Source organism: Trifolium pratense, linkage group LG3, assembly GCF_020283565.1.
Source record: "Trifolium pratense cultivar HEN17-A07 linkage group LG3, ARS_RC_1.1, whole genome shotgun sequence".
In the NCBI taxonomy this organism is placed as follows: Eukaryota; Viridiplantae; Streptophyta; class Magnoliopsida; order Fabales; family Fabaceae; genus Trifolium; species Trifolium pratense.
In genome coordinates, this window is record NC_060061.1 from 39213352 (window position 1) to 39227095 (window position 13744).

General features: G+C 32.3%; 2 protein-coding genes and 1 long non-coding RNA gene across 3 annotated transcripts; 1 reads left to right on the forward strand and 2 right to left on the reverse strand.

The window, feature by feature from the left end:
- The first annotated feature begins 735 nt into the window (after positions 1-735).
- On the forward strand, positions 736-5243 carry LOC123912713 (probable metal-nicotianamine transporter YSL7). The gene is made up of 4 exons (XM_045963269.1): positions 736-1341; positions 2665-2828; positions 3105-3527; positions 3888-5243. Exons 1-4 carry the CDS (start codon positions 939-941, stop codon positions 4980-4982), a joined length of 2085 nt encoding a protein of 694 aa, XP_045819225.1. The 5' UTR covers positions 736-938; the 3' UTR covers positions 4983-5243.
- A 2918-nt stretch (positions 5244-8161) lies between these two features.
- LOC123917433 lies at positions 8162-8685 on the reverse strand. Its single transcript, XR_006812456.1, has 2 exons — positions 8502-8685; positions 8162-8402 (listed from the first exon to the last, which is right to left on the reverse strand). It is a non-coding gene; the product is annotated as an uncharacterized LOC123917433 (long non-coding RNA).
- Positions 8686-11466: 2781 nt separating this feature from the next.
- LOC123917095 lies at positions 11467-13514 on the reverse strand (the record flags this gene model as incomplete). Its single annotated transcript, XM_045968720.1, has 3 exons — positions 11467-12048; positions 12127-12155; positions 12737-13514. Coding segments are annotated over 3 exons (1323 nt in total), but the record flags the coding sequence as incomplete, so codon positions are not given.
- Positions 13515-13744: the final 230 nt, after the last annotated feature.

Below are 13744 nucleotides of genomic sequence, written 5' to 3' on the forward strand. Positions count from 1 at the left end.
TAAAGGTTGAAAGTAAAAGTCAATTTTTTTTTTAAACAAAAGGTGGTGTAATTAGGGTGCTACAACAAGTAAAAGTCAATTTTAAACAACACATGTAGTCAATTAATTCTCTACGTAATTCATGACTAGTTTCCACTGAAATCAAATTTCCCACAATTACACACTCTGATTAATTGATCTGACCTGTCTGATCTCTGATATAAGATCTTTTGGCTTTATAAAAGTGTACTCTCTCTGACCTTAATTATAAGCAAATTCTACTTTTTAGATTCGTTTGAATGTCAACGTATCTAAACTCACTTTAGGCCAAATACAATGATTTTTCAATAAATCTAAAAAGTGAAATTTACTTATAATTAAGGCCAGTAAAATATTTTAAACATAAATTGTTGAATCTCAAATCAACAATCATAATCAATGCATCATTTATCGACAACAATGAATTCAAGTCCGATACCACACAAATCTTTCGTCTCTAAAAAAAGAATATCTTTCATTAATCCGGATGATTATAAAAATGGACATACTAGTATGAGTGTTGCATTACAGAATCTGTTGAGATTTGGTTGAGGAGATTACTACAGAGCCATGATGACATGACAGTACCATCCACCAAATCACATTAATGCAAAACTGCTAATACCAGAAGGACACAAACGTAAACGTAACACACACGTTTCAAATCAAGTAAAATCCCTCTAATTAAGCTAGTCCAAATTCTTTCATTAATCCCTTAATTAACCACCATCATTATTACTAAAAATAAAGAACAGGTCAACCTACGATAAAACAAAAAAGGAAAACGACAGCTATAATCACTCAAACACACAGCTCAACATCACAAACAGTATAACTAACAAACAAACAAACAAAAACAACACACAAAGAACCGCATCGCCTCCATTTCTTTCTCATAATTTTCAACAACAAAACATTCAATGGCCGCTGAACCCCACCGACGTGTTGTCGCCGGTGACGTTGATGGGACAAACAATGATGAAACTTTGGCGATGTCAAATGATGAACAACAAGAAGAACCTTCTATTGAAAAAGGGTTTGAAGGAAAATCAGTACCTACATGGCAGAAACAGATTACTGTTAGGGCTATATTAGTGAGTTTGTTGTTATCAGTGCTTTTCTCGTTCATCGTGATGAAGCTTAATCTTACAACTGGTATTATTCCTTCTTTGAATGTTTCGGCTGGGTTGTTAGGGTTCTTCTTTGTCAAGACTTGGACTAAATTGCTTTCTAAATCGGGTTTTCTTATTCAACCTTTTACAAGACAGGAGAATACTGTTATTCAGACTTGTGTTGTTGCTGCAAGTGGAATTGCATTTAGCGGTAATTATATCATCTAATCTTAATCTATTCTAAATTCTAATCAACCCCATTTTGTTAATGTCTTATAAAGTTTTTATTTTTATGAAAAAGATTTGATTTTTATGCTTGATATGTGAATTCAATTCAATTGGGGTTACTGGGTTTCTTCTGGTTCTTTGGATTTGCATGTGTTTTCTTGTTTTGTGTATCATGGTGGTGGGTCTCACTGTGAGGTCACCACCGCCAAATCGTGTGTTTGTGTTGGTGGTCCCGTCACCCTTCCTCTGCTGGTTGAAAATGAAAAGTATATATTTTTAATTTAATTTAATCATAAGTCAATAGGAGTATATTTTATTGTATACTATTTGTGTTCCTTTGATTCCCTCAAGATTTTTATATTACAATACAAGAGATAAGTTAAATCTAAAACCATGATTTGATAAAAAGTTTATTGAAGTTTTAGTTTGTACTATAAGCAATTATCATATAAGTTTTTCTTATAGGCCATTTCTTTAAGAAAATGTAAAATAAAGTCAAATTGTTCAAATAAGCTATAAGTTGTTTTCATGAGTGTTACTACTAAATTCACTTGGGTTATTGGTGTTTGCTTGAGATGTTAGAGTGTGTTCCTCTCAATGTCTTAGATTCGATTCAACTTGGTGTCAATTTCGGTGGGCTAATCCATATAGAGAAAAAAAAACTCCGGCTATAAATGGAACCCTCACAAGTGGATGGTGGGATTGATCATCTCTAATTAGTCTAGACAAGTTCAAGTAATGTTGATTCAAAGAGATCATGATCGGAGGAAAGGAATGCTGCTAACTGCAAAATGTCCTTTTCTTAATCTATCATAATCATACAATGTGCATGTTTAAGAATTAAGTTTAACACGATAAGTAATAATATAAATATAAATGTTTTATAAGAACAATCTATCTAGTAGTAGTGCTTACATTTTGACTGTTTTGGCCTTATTCATGATGGTGTAATAAGATAGAGTTTGATTATTTTAAAGTTTGTCATGTAAATATACTATTTTGCCCCTCTTGAGAAGTTTGTGCAACTAAACCTTAAGTGCTAGCTACTACTAATTAACTCAGTTGGTCTTTCATGATTTTTAAGTGGCAATTACTTCAATTCAATGTTGATTATTGATTGGAATGAGTATATATTAGACCTTAATTTCAACTTGAACTCTGAGTTGGATAAAAATTTGATGCTCTAATAGTTAGTAATAGAGAAACTTTGATGCTTCCATTAAAAAAAAAAGAAGAGAAACTCTGATGCAAATTAAGACATTATTTGTTGTTGACACATATTCGTTGACTTGATTTGCTTATGTAGGTGGCTTTGGTAGTTACTTGTTTGCAATGAGTCCAACTGTTGCAAAACAAATTCCAGATGAAGCCGGTGCCATGGATGTTAAGAGTCCTGGTGTAGGATGGATGATTGCATTTCTATTTGTTGTTAGCTTTCTTGGTCTCTTTTCCGTGGTTCCACTCCGAAAGGTACAATAACTAAATAATGAATAAAATGTAACCAACAACACCCTTACAATATTGACCTTTTTAATTATTTGAATGTCCTGTTAGATGGTTCAACTGATTGAATCGTGAATCTGTACTATCTGTAGTTTGGTTATTTGAGTGGTTCAATTGCGGTTTTGTTCCAACAAGATCAATTTAAAATAGTTGAACCGTTACCGTAAAGCCTTGCCAATGAATCTAAGCTATTTGGTTATTTCATGTTGAATTGACATTTTGTTTTAATGTTCCTTGTTGCAGATTATGGTTATAGACTTCAGATTGACATATCCAAGTGGTACTGCAACAGCTCATCTTATCAACAGTTTCCATACAACAGAAGGCGCCAAACTAGCAAAGAAGCAAGTACGAGCACTGGGAAAGTTCTTCTCCTTTAGTTTCTTATGGGGTATCTTCCAATGGTTTTTCACTGCTGGTGATGCTTGTGGATTTGCAAGCTTCCCCACATTTGGTCTAGAAGCCTATCAAAGGATGTTCTACTTTGATTTTTCGGCTACCTACGTGGGGGTTGGGATGATATGTCCATATATAATCAATATATCCCTGCTGGTTGGTGGAATTCTTTCATGGGGTGTCATGTGGCCTCTCATTGATGCGAAAAAAGGAGATTGGTACTCTGCTGATCTCAAACAAAGCAGCTTACATGGTCTTCAAGGCTACAAAGTAAGTTGCCTTTCCACTTTTCAATTTTCTTTAGATTTTAGGTTTACATAGTAGGATTTATTTAAAGTATATGCACGTCAATGTAAACCAATTTTACACTGATATACATTAAAATCTACTATTTTGCCACATCATTCGATTTTGTGTTTTGAAATTGATAGCATGATATGGGAAAATGGCAATAGTTTCTAATCGGATGTTGGCGCAAAACCGATTCACACCAATAATGTATATCTATTAAACTCTTACATATATTGAATTATGCAATAGATCTTTTTTAGTGTGACTAATTTTCTGATTAATACTGTATTCCTTTGGTTTTTTCTTCTTCTAATTAATTGTGTATTCTTTAAATCACAGGTTTTCATAGCCATAGCAATGATTCTTGGAGATGGTCTATACAACTTTGTGAAAATTCTTGGCCGCACTCTTTGGGGTTTGTATAATCAATTTGCCACAAACGAAAGTGTGGCACCATCCAATGGTCCAAATGGTGCTCTTACACTTTCATACGATGACAAGCGCAGAACCGAGTTTTTCCTCAAAGATCAAATCCCCTCTTGGTTTGCTATTGCAGGCTATGTCATAATTGCAATAATCTCAACCATCGCTCTCCCCCATATTTTCCACCAACTAAAGTGGTATCACATAATTTGCATTTACTTGATTGCACCGGTACTAGCCTTTTGCAATGCCTATGGCTGTGGACTAACAGATTGGTCCCTTGCATCGACCTACGGAAAATTAGCAATCTTCACTATCGGTGCTTGGGCAGGCGCATCTAACGGTGGTGTCCTAGCTGGTTTAGCAGCATGTGGTGTCATGATGAACATTGTTTCAACCGCTTCAGATCTTATGCAGGACTTCAAAACAGGTTACATGACTTTGGCTTCACCGAAATCCATGTTTGTGAGCCAAGTTATTGGAACTATTATGGGATGTGTTATATCACCGTGTGTTTTCTGGCTATTCTACCATGCTTTCGGTACTCTTGGTGAACCCGGTTCAGCATACCCTGCACCTTATGCGCTTGTTTATCGAAACATGGCTATACTAGGTGTGGACGGTGTCTCCGCTCTTCCTAAAAACTGTCTCGTACTTTGCTATGTGTTTTTCGCTGCAGCTATAATTATTAATTTTATTCGTGATGTGGTCGGAGACAAATATTCCCAGTTCATTCCTGTTCCTATGGCTATGGCTATACCTTTCTACATTGGAAGCTATTTTGCTATTGATATGTGTGTTGGAAGCTTGATATTGTTTGTGTGGCAGAAGCTTGATAGGGCTAAAGCTGATGCATTCGGACCGGCTGTTGCTTCTGGTTTGATTTGTGGAGATGGAATTTGGTCACTTCCAAGCTCATTTCTTGCTCTTGGTGGAGTGCAGCCACCTATTTGCATGAAATTCTTGTCTAGATCATCAAATGCAAAGGTTGATGCATTCTTAGGATCTTGAATTTCAATTATTGATTGATGTTGTTGATTTTTATATTGTTGATGAAAATTATGTGAAAGGTATGGAGGCGATGTGGTGTTGCTGATTTTTATTCTCAAAATGAACACTTCATTTTGTTGAAATATTTTGTACAGCAGCAGTTATTTGATAATCACATTTGAACTTAATGGATATAATCACTTTTCTTGATGTTCTTATGTTGTCTCTTTATACACTATTGGTTCTTTATCTTTTTTTATTACAAATTATTATTCTACCTCTCAAGGCACAAAGTATTATCTACCTCTTTAGGCATCACTGAGTTTTACCATTGCCTCTTCAGGTATCAACACAATCTAGTTACTTGTCATGTTGAGGTTCTAATTGTTTAATGTCTCTTCAGACCATTTTTAACTAAAAGATTGTTGTAACTATTGAGTTGGTTATACAATTTTTGAGTTTGTATGTTAGTGATACAATATTGTATTACATGATAACTCTTTGAGAGAGGATATCACAATAATTTTTATATTGAATTTAGTGTGATCAACCCATAATTATTGAATTTAGAGAGTGCACCCCTTTATGCATTTCCATGCCATAAAACCATAAATCATACTATATCCCCCTTTCAATTTTCTTATTTAGTGAACTTTGTTTTGATCTTCAATTTACAATTTTTTATTTCAGTATTAACTCTGATTCTTAGGAGAAGAGATCTCAATAATTTATAGTTCGTCCATAGAATTTTTTTTACTATGCATGAAGTCTTAGATTGAATTCTCATTGGTAACCTTGTAAAAAAAAATCCTATAAAAAAAAATCAAAACCAATTTCCCTCTCCCTTGTTTAAAGACGAATTGATCTCTCTACCCTGTTGGCTCATTCAACATGTTTTATCCAACTAAACATGTAACTAAAATGTTTTTTACTAGGTCCCCTTGAGCATAACTTAATTGGTATGGATGTTGCATATAAGATGTAGAGATCGGAGTTCAAACTCCACTTAATTACTTTAAAAAAGTGAAATTCTAGCCGATATGTTATTTGAAAGAAAAAAAGTTTCTTATTAAAAAAAATTATCCAATAAATAGTCTTTCAAAATAATTTCTAGCTCTCATAGGGTTTAGAAATTTGGGTTCTTACGCGCATTTCCATGAATCCAACTATACATAATTATCGATCATAAACTTTTCATGCTCTCTTGATGAATTATTGGTGAATTAAAAATAGACTTAAATGCATTTTTTACTCCTCAAGTTTTAAAACTTTTTTTTAATTTTTTTTTTTTTTGTTTACAATGTTGGTAATGAGAATCGAACATAATATCTCATGCATACTACCCAAATTCCTTACCACTAGACCAAACTTAGTGACTTCCAAGTTTCAAATGTTTGATTTTAACTTCCTAAATTTCACAATTGCTCGATTCTGACGCTAAGTTTCAATTATTCGATTTTGGCCTCCAAGTTTACCCTTTTTTGACTATAAATAGAACTCTTGTGTTGAAGCAAAAAGTGAACATTAATCCTAACTTCTTAATCATAAATTGCGCCCTATCTCTCTAAGCCTTCATTCAAATCAGATGTAATGGGATTGAAGTAGCTCTGTTCGTGTGGTCTGAGTAGAGGCATCATTAGTTTGTTTTGATCGTGATCAGAAGCTGAACAAGCTGTTCAGCTGCAAATGTTTTGCGCTACAAGAGGTATAAACATCGATTTGTTGATTCAGTCGATCATTCGTAATAATCCATGAAAGAAAAAAAATTTAAATTTTTGCTATATTTATAATCATTATTTTCCTTCATAAAACTTCGAGGACAATACTATTACAAGTGATAGATGATTAGATCCTATGAAAATTTAAGGTTACAATCAACTTATATAGCCACAGTATTCAGTAGTTTTGTACCTTGATTGTACACTAAGTCATCATCACTGATTACTGCATGAAAATCACTTATTTGCACAAAGCATAACCGAATGAAACTAACACTATGTTTGGTTCTAGGGAAAGATTAGAAGAAGGAAAGAAAGTGAGTGGAAATAAACACTTTCCATCGTTTGGTAACACCACAAAAAGGAAAGGAAAGAAAGTTTATGATGGGACCCACCGAAAATTCCTTTCCCTTCAAGAATGGACGGAAAGTGGAAGATGTGGCAACTTTTTGGATAAAAAGACATAAATAACCCTTTTAAATATTATTATTTTAATAGTAATATGTAATGTTATGAGTTATGACAAAGTTATTAGCCTCACATGTTTTGGTATTGGCTCCTATTTTTTCGTTAAAATTCTTCTTGACTTCTTGTAATTAATTGAAGAAATTTGTATAAAAGGTTGACTTAAAATTTAATTAAAGTTGATAAAAAATTAAATAAAAACCCCCAAAAAAAAAATTTAGGCTATTTTTATCATTGTACAAATATACATCTTTCTTTTCTCTTACTTTTTAGTTTTCTTTCCTTTCACTTTCTCTTATACTAAACAATAAAATATCATTTCACTTTTCACTTACTTTCTCTCCTTTTACTTTTTTTTTCCACTCACTTTCTTTTGTGATCCAATATGATATGGTCGTATGTAGCACATGACTATTGGTGGTCGTAGTGGATTCAAGGCATTCTTACATAGGCACAAGGGATTTAGACACAAATTTAGGCGTGCACACGTAAATTTAAAAAATTAAAAGTAATAAAATAAAATAGTCACATCAATTAATATAATTTTAATATTTTTTCTTTAATTCTTTTCTTTGTTGTATGTGTGCCTAAAATAGATTTATTTGGATTTGTGTTCATATAAATATTTCTCAATGGATTCACTAAGTGCGACAATATTATGAAATTAATATAAAATTATAGGCTTAGAAGTAACATGAAAAATATTTTTGAACTTAACTATTAAAGTTATTCCGATGGGTAGGGTCGAAAAGAAAAATAAGATACCCTCTTCGGACTTATTTATAAGTAAATTTGATTTTTTTGGTATATTGAAAAATGGATGTATGTGGTCAAATTTTTCAATGTACAAAAAAAGTTAAATTTACTTATAAATGTATCCAGAGGGAGTATCTCTGATCATGAATTAAAAGTAGGGCAATATCTCCGGAATTAAGAGAGAAGAAAACAATTTAAATAATATTTTGCTGCCTTATTTCATTTCGTTATACTACCATCTTAGAGTACAAATTCATAACTTCAAGGTCCATGAAAATATAAAACGAAAAATTCAAATTATTGGATACATAATAACTATAACTAAATGACAACTTATGAACTTTTGTAGCAGAATCTTTTGGGTACACCAATCAAACACACGTACATATGCCGTTTTTTGAGGAAAGGGGTGTATTCTTCATTACACACTTCCGTTTCAAAGGTGATTGGCACATACTTTTTGGACAGTCAGAATCTTGATTACATTTTTTATTGACCACCGCTATAATGAAAAAAGATAATGAAAAAATGTTACTAAAATGAGATTAAAATTATCTAGGAAATAACTAAGAAGTTTTGAAAAAGGATAAAAATGACTTACCATCAACGTTCATTGCAATAAGAAATACGAAAAAACAGATAATAATCATAACATTAACAAATTTGACAGTTTTAGCCATATTTCTCCCTTTTGCGAAATATAATGTTTTATCCCTTTAAAATTTATAAATCTCATCGTTTTCTTCGATACATTATATATAGTTTGTAGCGCCTATGGAATTGTAAAAAATGTTTCTTAAGTGCATTAAAGTGTTGTGTTTGTCCCTTTAAACACTTATAAAGTTTACCCTTTCTTTATCACCAAAAAAAAAGTTTACCCTTTCTTTGTTAAAATTTGAATCATTATTAAATATCCCCAAAGTGCATCAAAGTGTTATCTTTGTCCCTTTAGCACACTTAATAAAAGTCACATAAAAAAAACTTATCAATTACTCCATCCGTAACAAAATATAAATAAAAGTTATATTTTAGGTTCATTATAATATTAGTATATGATTAATGTATTTTGACTATATTATAGATTAAATAAGTACATTAATCATACAATAAACCTAAAAATTAATTTTTGATTATATTTTGTTAAGGTGTATCATAATACAGTATATAGATATAATAGACCTTGTAATTATTAATTATTAATTTTTTTATTTTTAGAAAAAGATCGCAAAATAAATACTAGTAAAATTTGAACAAAATTGTTCCGATGAGAAATTTTTGTCCGACAAAAATAGGATTGTATTGGGAGTTGGGACATTCTCGGAAAATTCTTGTAAGTCAAACACGGTTCTCCAAGATTTGGAAACAAAAAGAGACACGTTTTCAAGTGCCTAGGCCCCTAGAGAGAGAGGGAAGTAAATGTACTAGTTCTGCAGTAGACAAGACAAGAGCCAAGATATAATCCAAGACTAGATATAATCCCTGGAATTAATGTCTGGTAATGCTTTTGATTTGAAACAACCAAAAAATTGAAAAGTAAATGCACTCATTTATCTTATTTTTTTGTAACACTTTGATTTTTTATTTTTTTTTGTAATATTTTGTTTTTTTATCTTTTATTTGTAACACTTTGATCTTTTATTTTTTTTATTTGTAACATTTTAGTCCTTTTTTTTGTAACAGTTTGGTCCTTTATCTTATTTTATTTGTAACACTTTAGTCCTTTATTTTTTATAAATAAATAAGATACGAATCAAAGTGTTACGAAAAAAAAAAGATAAAGGACCAAATTATTACAAAAAAAAAATAAAGGACCAAAGTGTTACAAAAAAATAAGATAAAGGACCTGTAGTGTAATTTTGCGAAAAATAAATTTTATAAAAAAATAATATTTTCGGGATGAAACAATTTCTTTTTTTTTTATTTAAAAAATCTTAATATCCAATTCAAGGATAAACTAATACTCGAAAACCAATCTCACTACTTGCTTGTGGGTGTCCTATTTAAAGTCAGAGTTTTTGTTTTGTATGAACTAGCCCAACAAAATTGACACATAAGAAAATTGAATATGAGACCTTGATAGAAACACACTTTAATTTACAAACCAACATCACTAGGTCGATTTAAGTGGGTTGGATGAAATAATTTTTTTTTTTTTTTGCGGTCGAACTCTAAATTACTACTACGATTTAATATAGTCAGTTTCTTTGACTCTCGGTATTTCCATTAGTATTTCCTTTAAAAAAAGTAAGAAAATACTATTAGTTAATTTTCCATAATAAAATTGTTTAAAATTTGTGTAGTAAATAATTTTAAAATGCAAAATATAGTACTTTCTTTTTTTTAGATACGGGGAGGGGAGGACACCACTCAGAACCTAAGGTGGGGTTCAATGCCGGGCAAAAGAAAAAATATAGAGATATATGGCAACTAATTCCCATTGAGCACCTGAAAATGCAAGATAGGGGCCCTCAGAATGAAAAGAAGATGATCTCTTAGAAAAGAGATCGACATGACTACCCACAATGGTTTTAACACAAAAAAATATTCAACACCCACTTTTTCACTCCACATTATTTTCTCTTTCTTCCACCTAATCATTCAACACACATTCAACTTTTACCCTCTCCAATGGTTTTTATATTCAACACCATACCTAGGGGTGATCGCGGTGCGGTTTGGTTCGGTTTTGAGCATAAAAGTCATCCTAACCGCGAGATAAAAATGCATGCAGTTCGGTTTGGTTCGGTTGATTTTTAAAAAGTCATCCAAACCAAACCAAACCAATGCGGTTTGGATCGGTTCGGTTGGTGCGGTTTAAAACATAACGATTGTACCGAACAATTTTAAGCATAAAAAAAAAATAAAAAATTGAAGTTCCAAAATAACATTGTAGTACCAACAAAAATTATTTATCCAAAATAACATTATAGTAACTTACAATTTTAAATATATAAAAAAATTGAATTTTCAAAATAACATCACGGTACCGATAAAATTTGTTTATTTAAAATAACATTACAACACCAAAATAAAATTTCAGTACAAAAAATAAAAACAACTTGAAGTTCGATTAATTTGGTCGACTGACTTGGTAATTGGGCATGTATATTGGAATATAAATATATTTTCTTTTACGATATTGGAATATAAATATATAATAGTAACTTAATGCGGTTTTTGCGGTTATCCGCGGTTTTTGCGGTTTGCGGTTTTGCGGTTTGCGGTTCAGTAAGAAAGCCATCCAAATACATCCAAACCAAATGCGGTTTTTGCGGTTTTCGGTTTGGTTTGGTTCGATTTGCGATTTTACTTTTGGATTGGTTCGGATACGATCACCACTTTCTCTACCCCACCACTTTCTATTTCATATTCTTATTTAAATTTTAATTTTTGTTTTTATGATTAAATAACATTATAATTATCGATTAAAATTAAACTAAAATAATACACTTAACAAAATTTATTTAAATTTTTTTTTTATTTTCTTAATTTAAAATGCAATACATCATACAAATAACGTAATTAATACGATACAAATTAACTTAAAATGCAATACAACACACAAGTTACATAATTAATACGATGCAAACTAACTTAAAATACGAAACAACACACAAATACGAAACTCATCTTTAATCCTGAAACATTCCAAATTTTGTCCATATGTGCTTCACTAGATCTGCTTGCAATTCGTGATGAGCTTTTTTATCACGGAACTCAGATCTAGCACGCACATGATTTGCAAAAGCGGGTAATACCTCGGTTGAATATGGTCGCGGTGCACTAGATCCACTTTCCTCAGACTGCTCAAAATCAGTCCAACGTTGAGCATATGAATCTCGCTCATCCTCAACAATCATATTATGTAATATGATGCAAGACCTCATGATGATACTCAGATCGGCTATGTCCCATAAGCGAGCTGGTTCACGGATGATTTTAAATCGAGCTTGAAGCACTCCAAATGCACGTTCGATGTCCTTCCGACATCCCTCCTGATATTTTGCAAATAACTTATCGGGTTCACTTTGAGGAAGTCTAATAGATTTGACGAATGTTGGATAAGAAGGGTAGATACCATCGGCTAGATAGTATGTCATATCATAGGGACGTTGATTCACATAGAAATTCACACTTGGAGTCTTTCCCTGTTCCACGTCATCAAAAATAGGTGAACGGTCTAGAACGTTTATGTCGTTCAACGTTCCCGGACATCCAAAAAAGGCATGCCAGATCCATAGATCATGAGATGCAACTGCTTCAAGGATAATTATTGTATAGAGTTAATTATCAGATAAGGATTGAGTGGTGGACACAATAATTAAAGCAAGCTGGGTGGTGGACACAATAATTAAAGCAAGTTGGGTGGTGGACACAATAATTAAAGCAAACACGTAGTACAAATACTTAAAACAAACCTTACACTGACATATCACAATAATTAAAGCAAACACTACACTGACTTATTCAATCACAATAATTGAAGCAAACACTACAGACAAATATTTAAAGCAAACACTACATTGATTGAAATTAATTATGGAAACAGTTCTTGGGCCAATGTGTCCAACATGGCTTTCTTCCGGTCATCGAGATTCTCAACAGAACTTAACTTTAGATACATTTTCATTTTCTTAAGTCTGTTTTTCTCTTGTTGATTGGAAACTACCAGTGCCAAATGTTCCACCTCTTTCTCCCTCATTTTCATGTAAGTATCCCATTCTTTGTCCACCACCTCTGTGGGTGTGGAAGCTTTCTTTTTTCCCTTCTTTTTGGCTGCATCCCTACCTATAGGACGAGCACTAGATTCGACAGAGTTTGAGCCACATGCATCACTCTCGTGAGATCTCTTAGATCCACTACTTCCAGATCCTAATTGACTACTATAACGTGGTTGATCACGGAGAGCATTCCATTCTTCAATTAAAGTGAACCGAACATTCTTCCCACATGCATATATTTCCTGCGCTTTTGCCAAAACATCATTCTCGGACCAACCACTTCCTTGGAGACGCTTAGCGCCATCATAAGCGCCAATCCATTTACTCAGTATTTTGTTCATATAATTAAAACGGTTTCGGCATGCAACTCCATCACGCGGAGGATCGAATGAGCAATGCTCATTACAATAGTCAGCAATTTGACCCCAATATGTTTCACCTTTCTGGTTTTTCCCGACAACACTGCTTGTTCCAAATTTGATCCACCCACTAATTAGCACCAAATTTTGTTCAGTGTTCCATGATGGTTGATGGTTTTTCTTGCTCATAGGAGTTGAATCTTCATTAGCAATAGTTATTTGTGTTGAAAATTTGGGAAAGTTAGTTGTACCACCACTCGAAAAAATTTCATTAACCATCGGCATGTAACCATTAAACGGGGGTGTTTGAGATGAATTTCTCAGCATAGTTCCATAATATGGATGAAAGTTTGGAACAAAGGATGATTGGTTGAAATTTGGTGTTAAACCAAAATTAGGTGTGTTTTGAGGATGTTGATTGAAAAATTGATTTGAATTTTGATAATTGTTGGGATTTTGATAATTGTTGGGGTTTTGATAATTGTTGGAGTTTTGATAATTGTTGGGATTTTGAGAATTGTTGGGATTTTGAGAATTGTTGGGATAATTAGAAGAATTGTTGGGATCCATTTCACTAAAAAAAGATTAAAACTTCAAAAGAAAGACTAATTAGAAAGTTAATAATAGATTAAGATAGTGAAAAATTTGGTTTTTTTTCTGTGTCCAAATGAAATGAACCAAGTCTCTATTTGTAGAGAAAAAAAAATCATGAATTTTGGTATAAAAATTAAAATTTAAAAAATTAATTTTCAATGAAATAATTG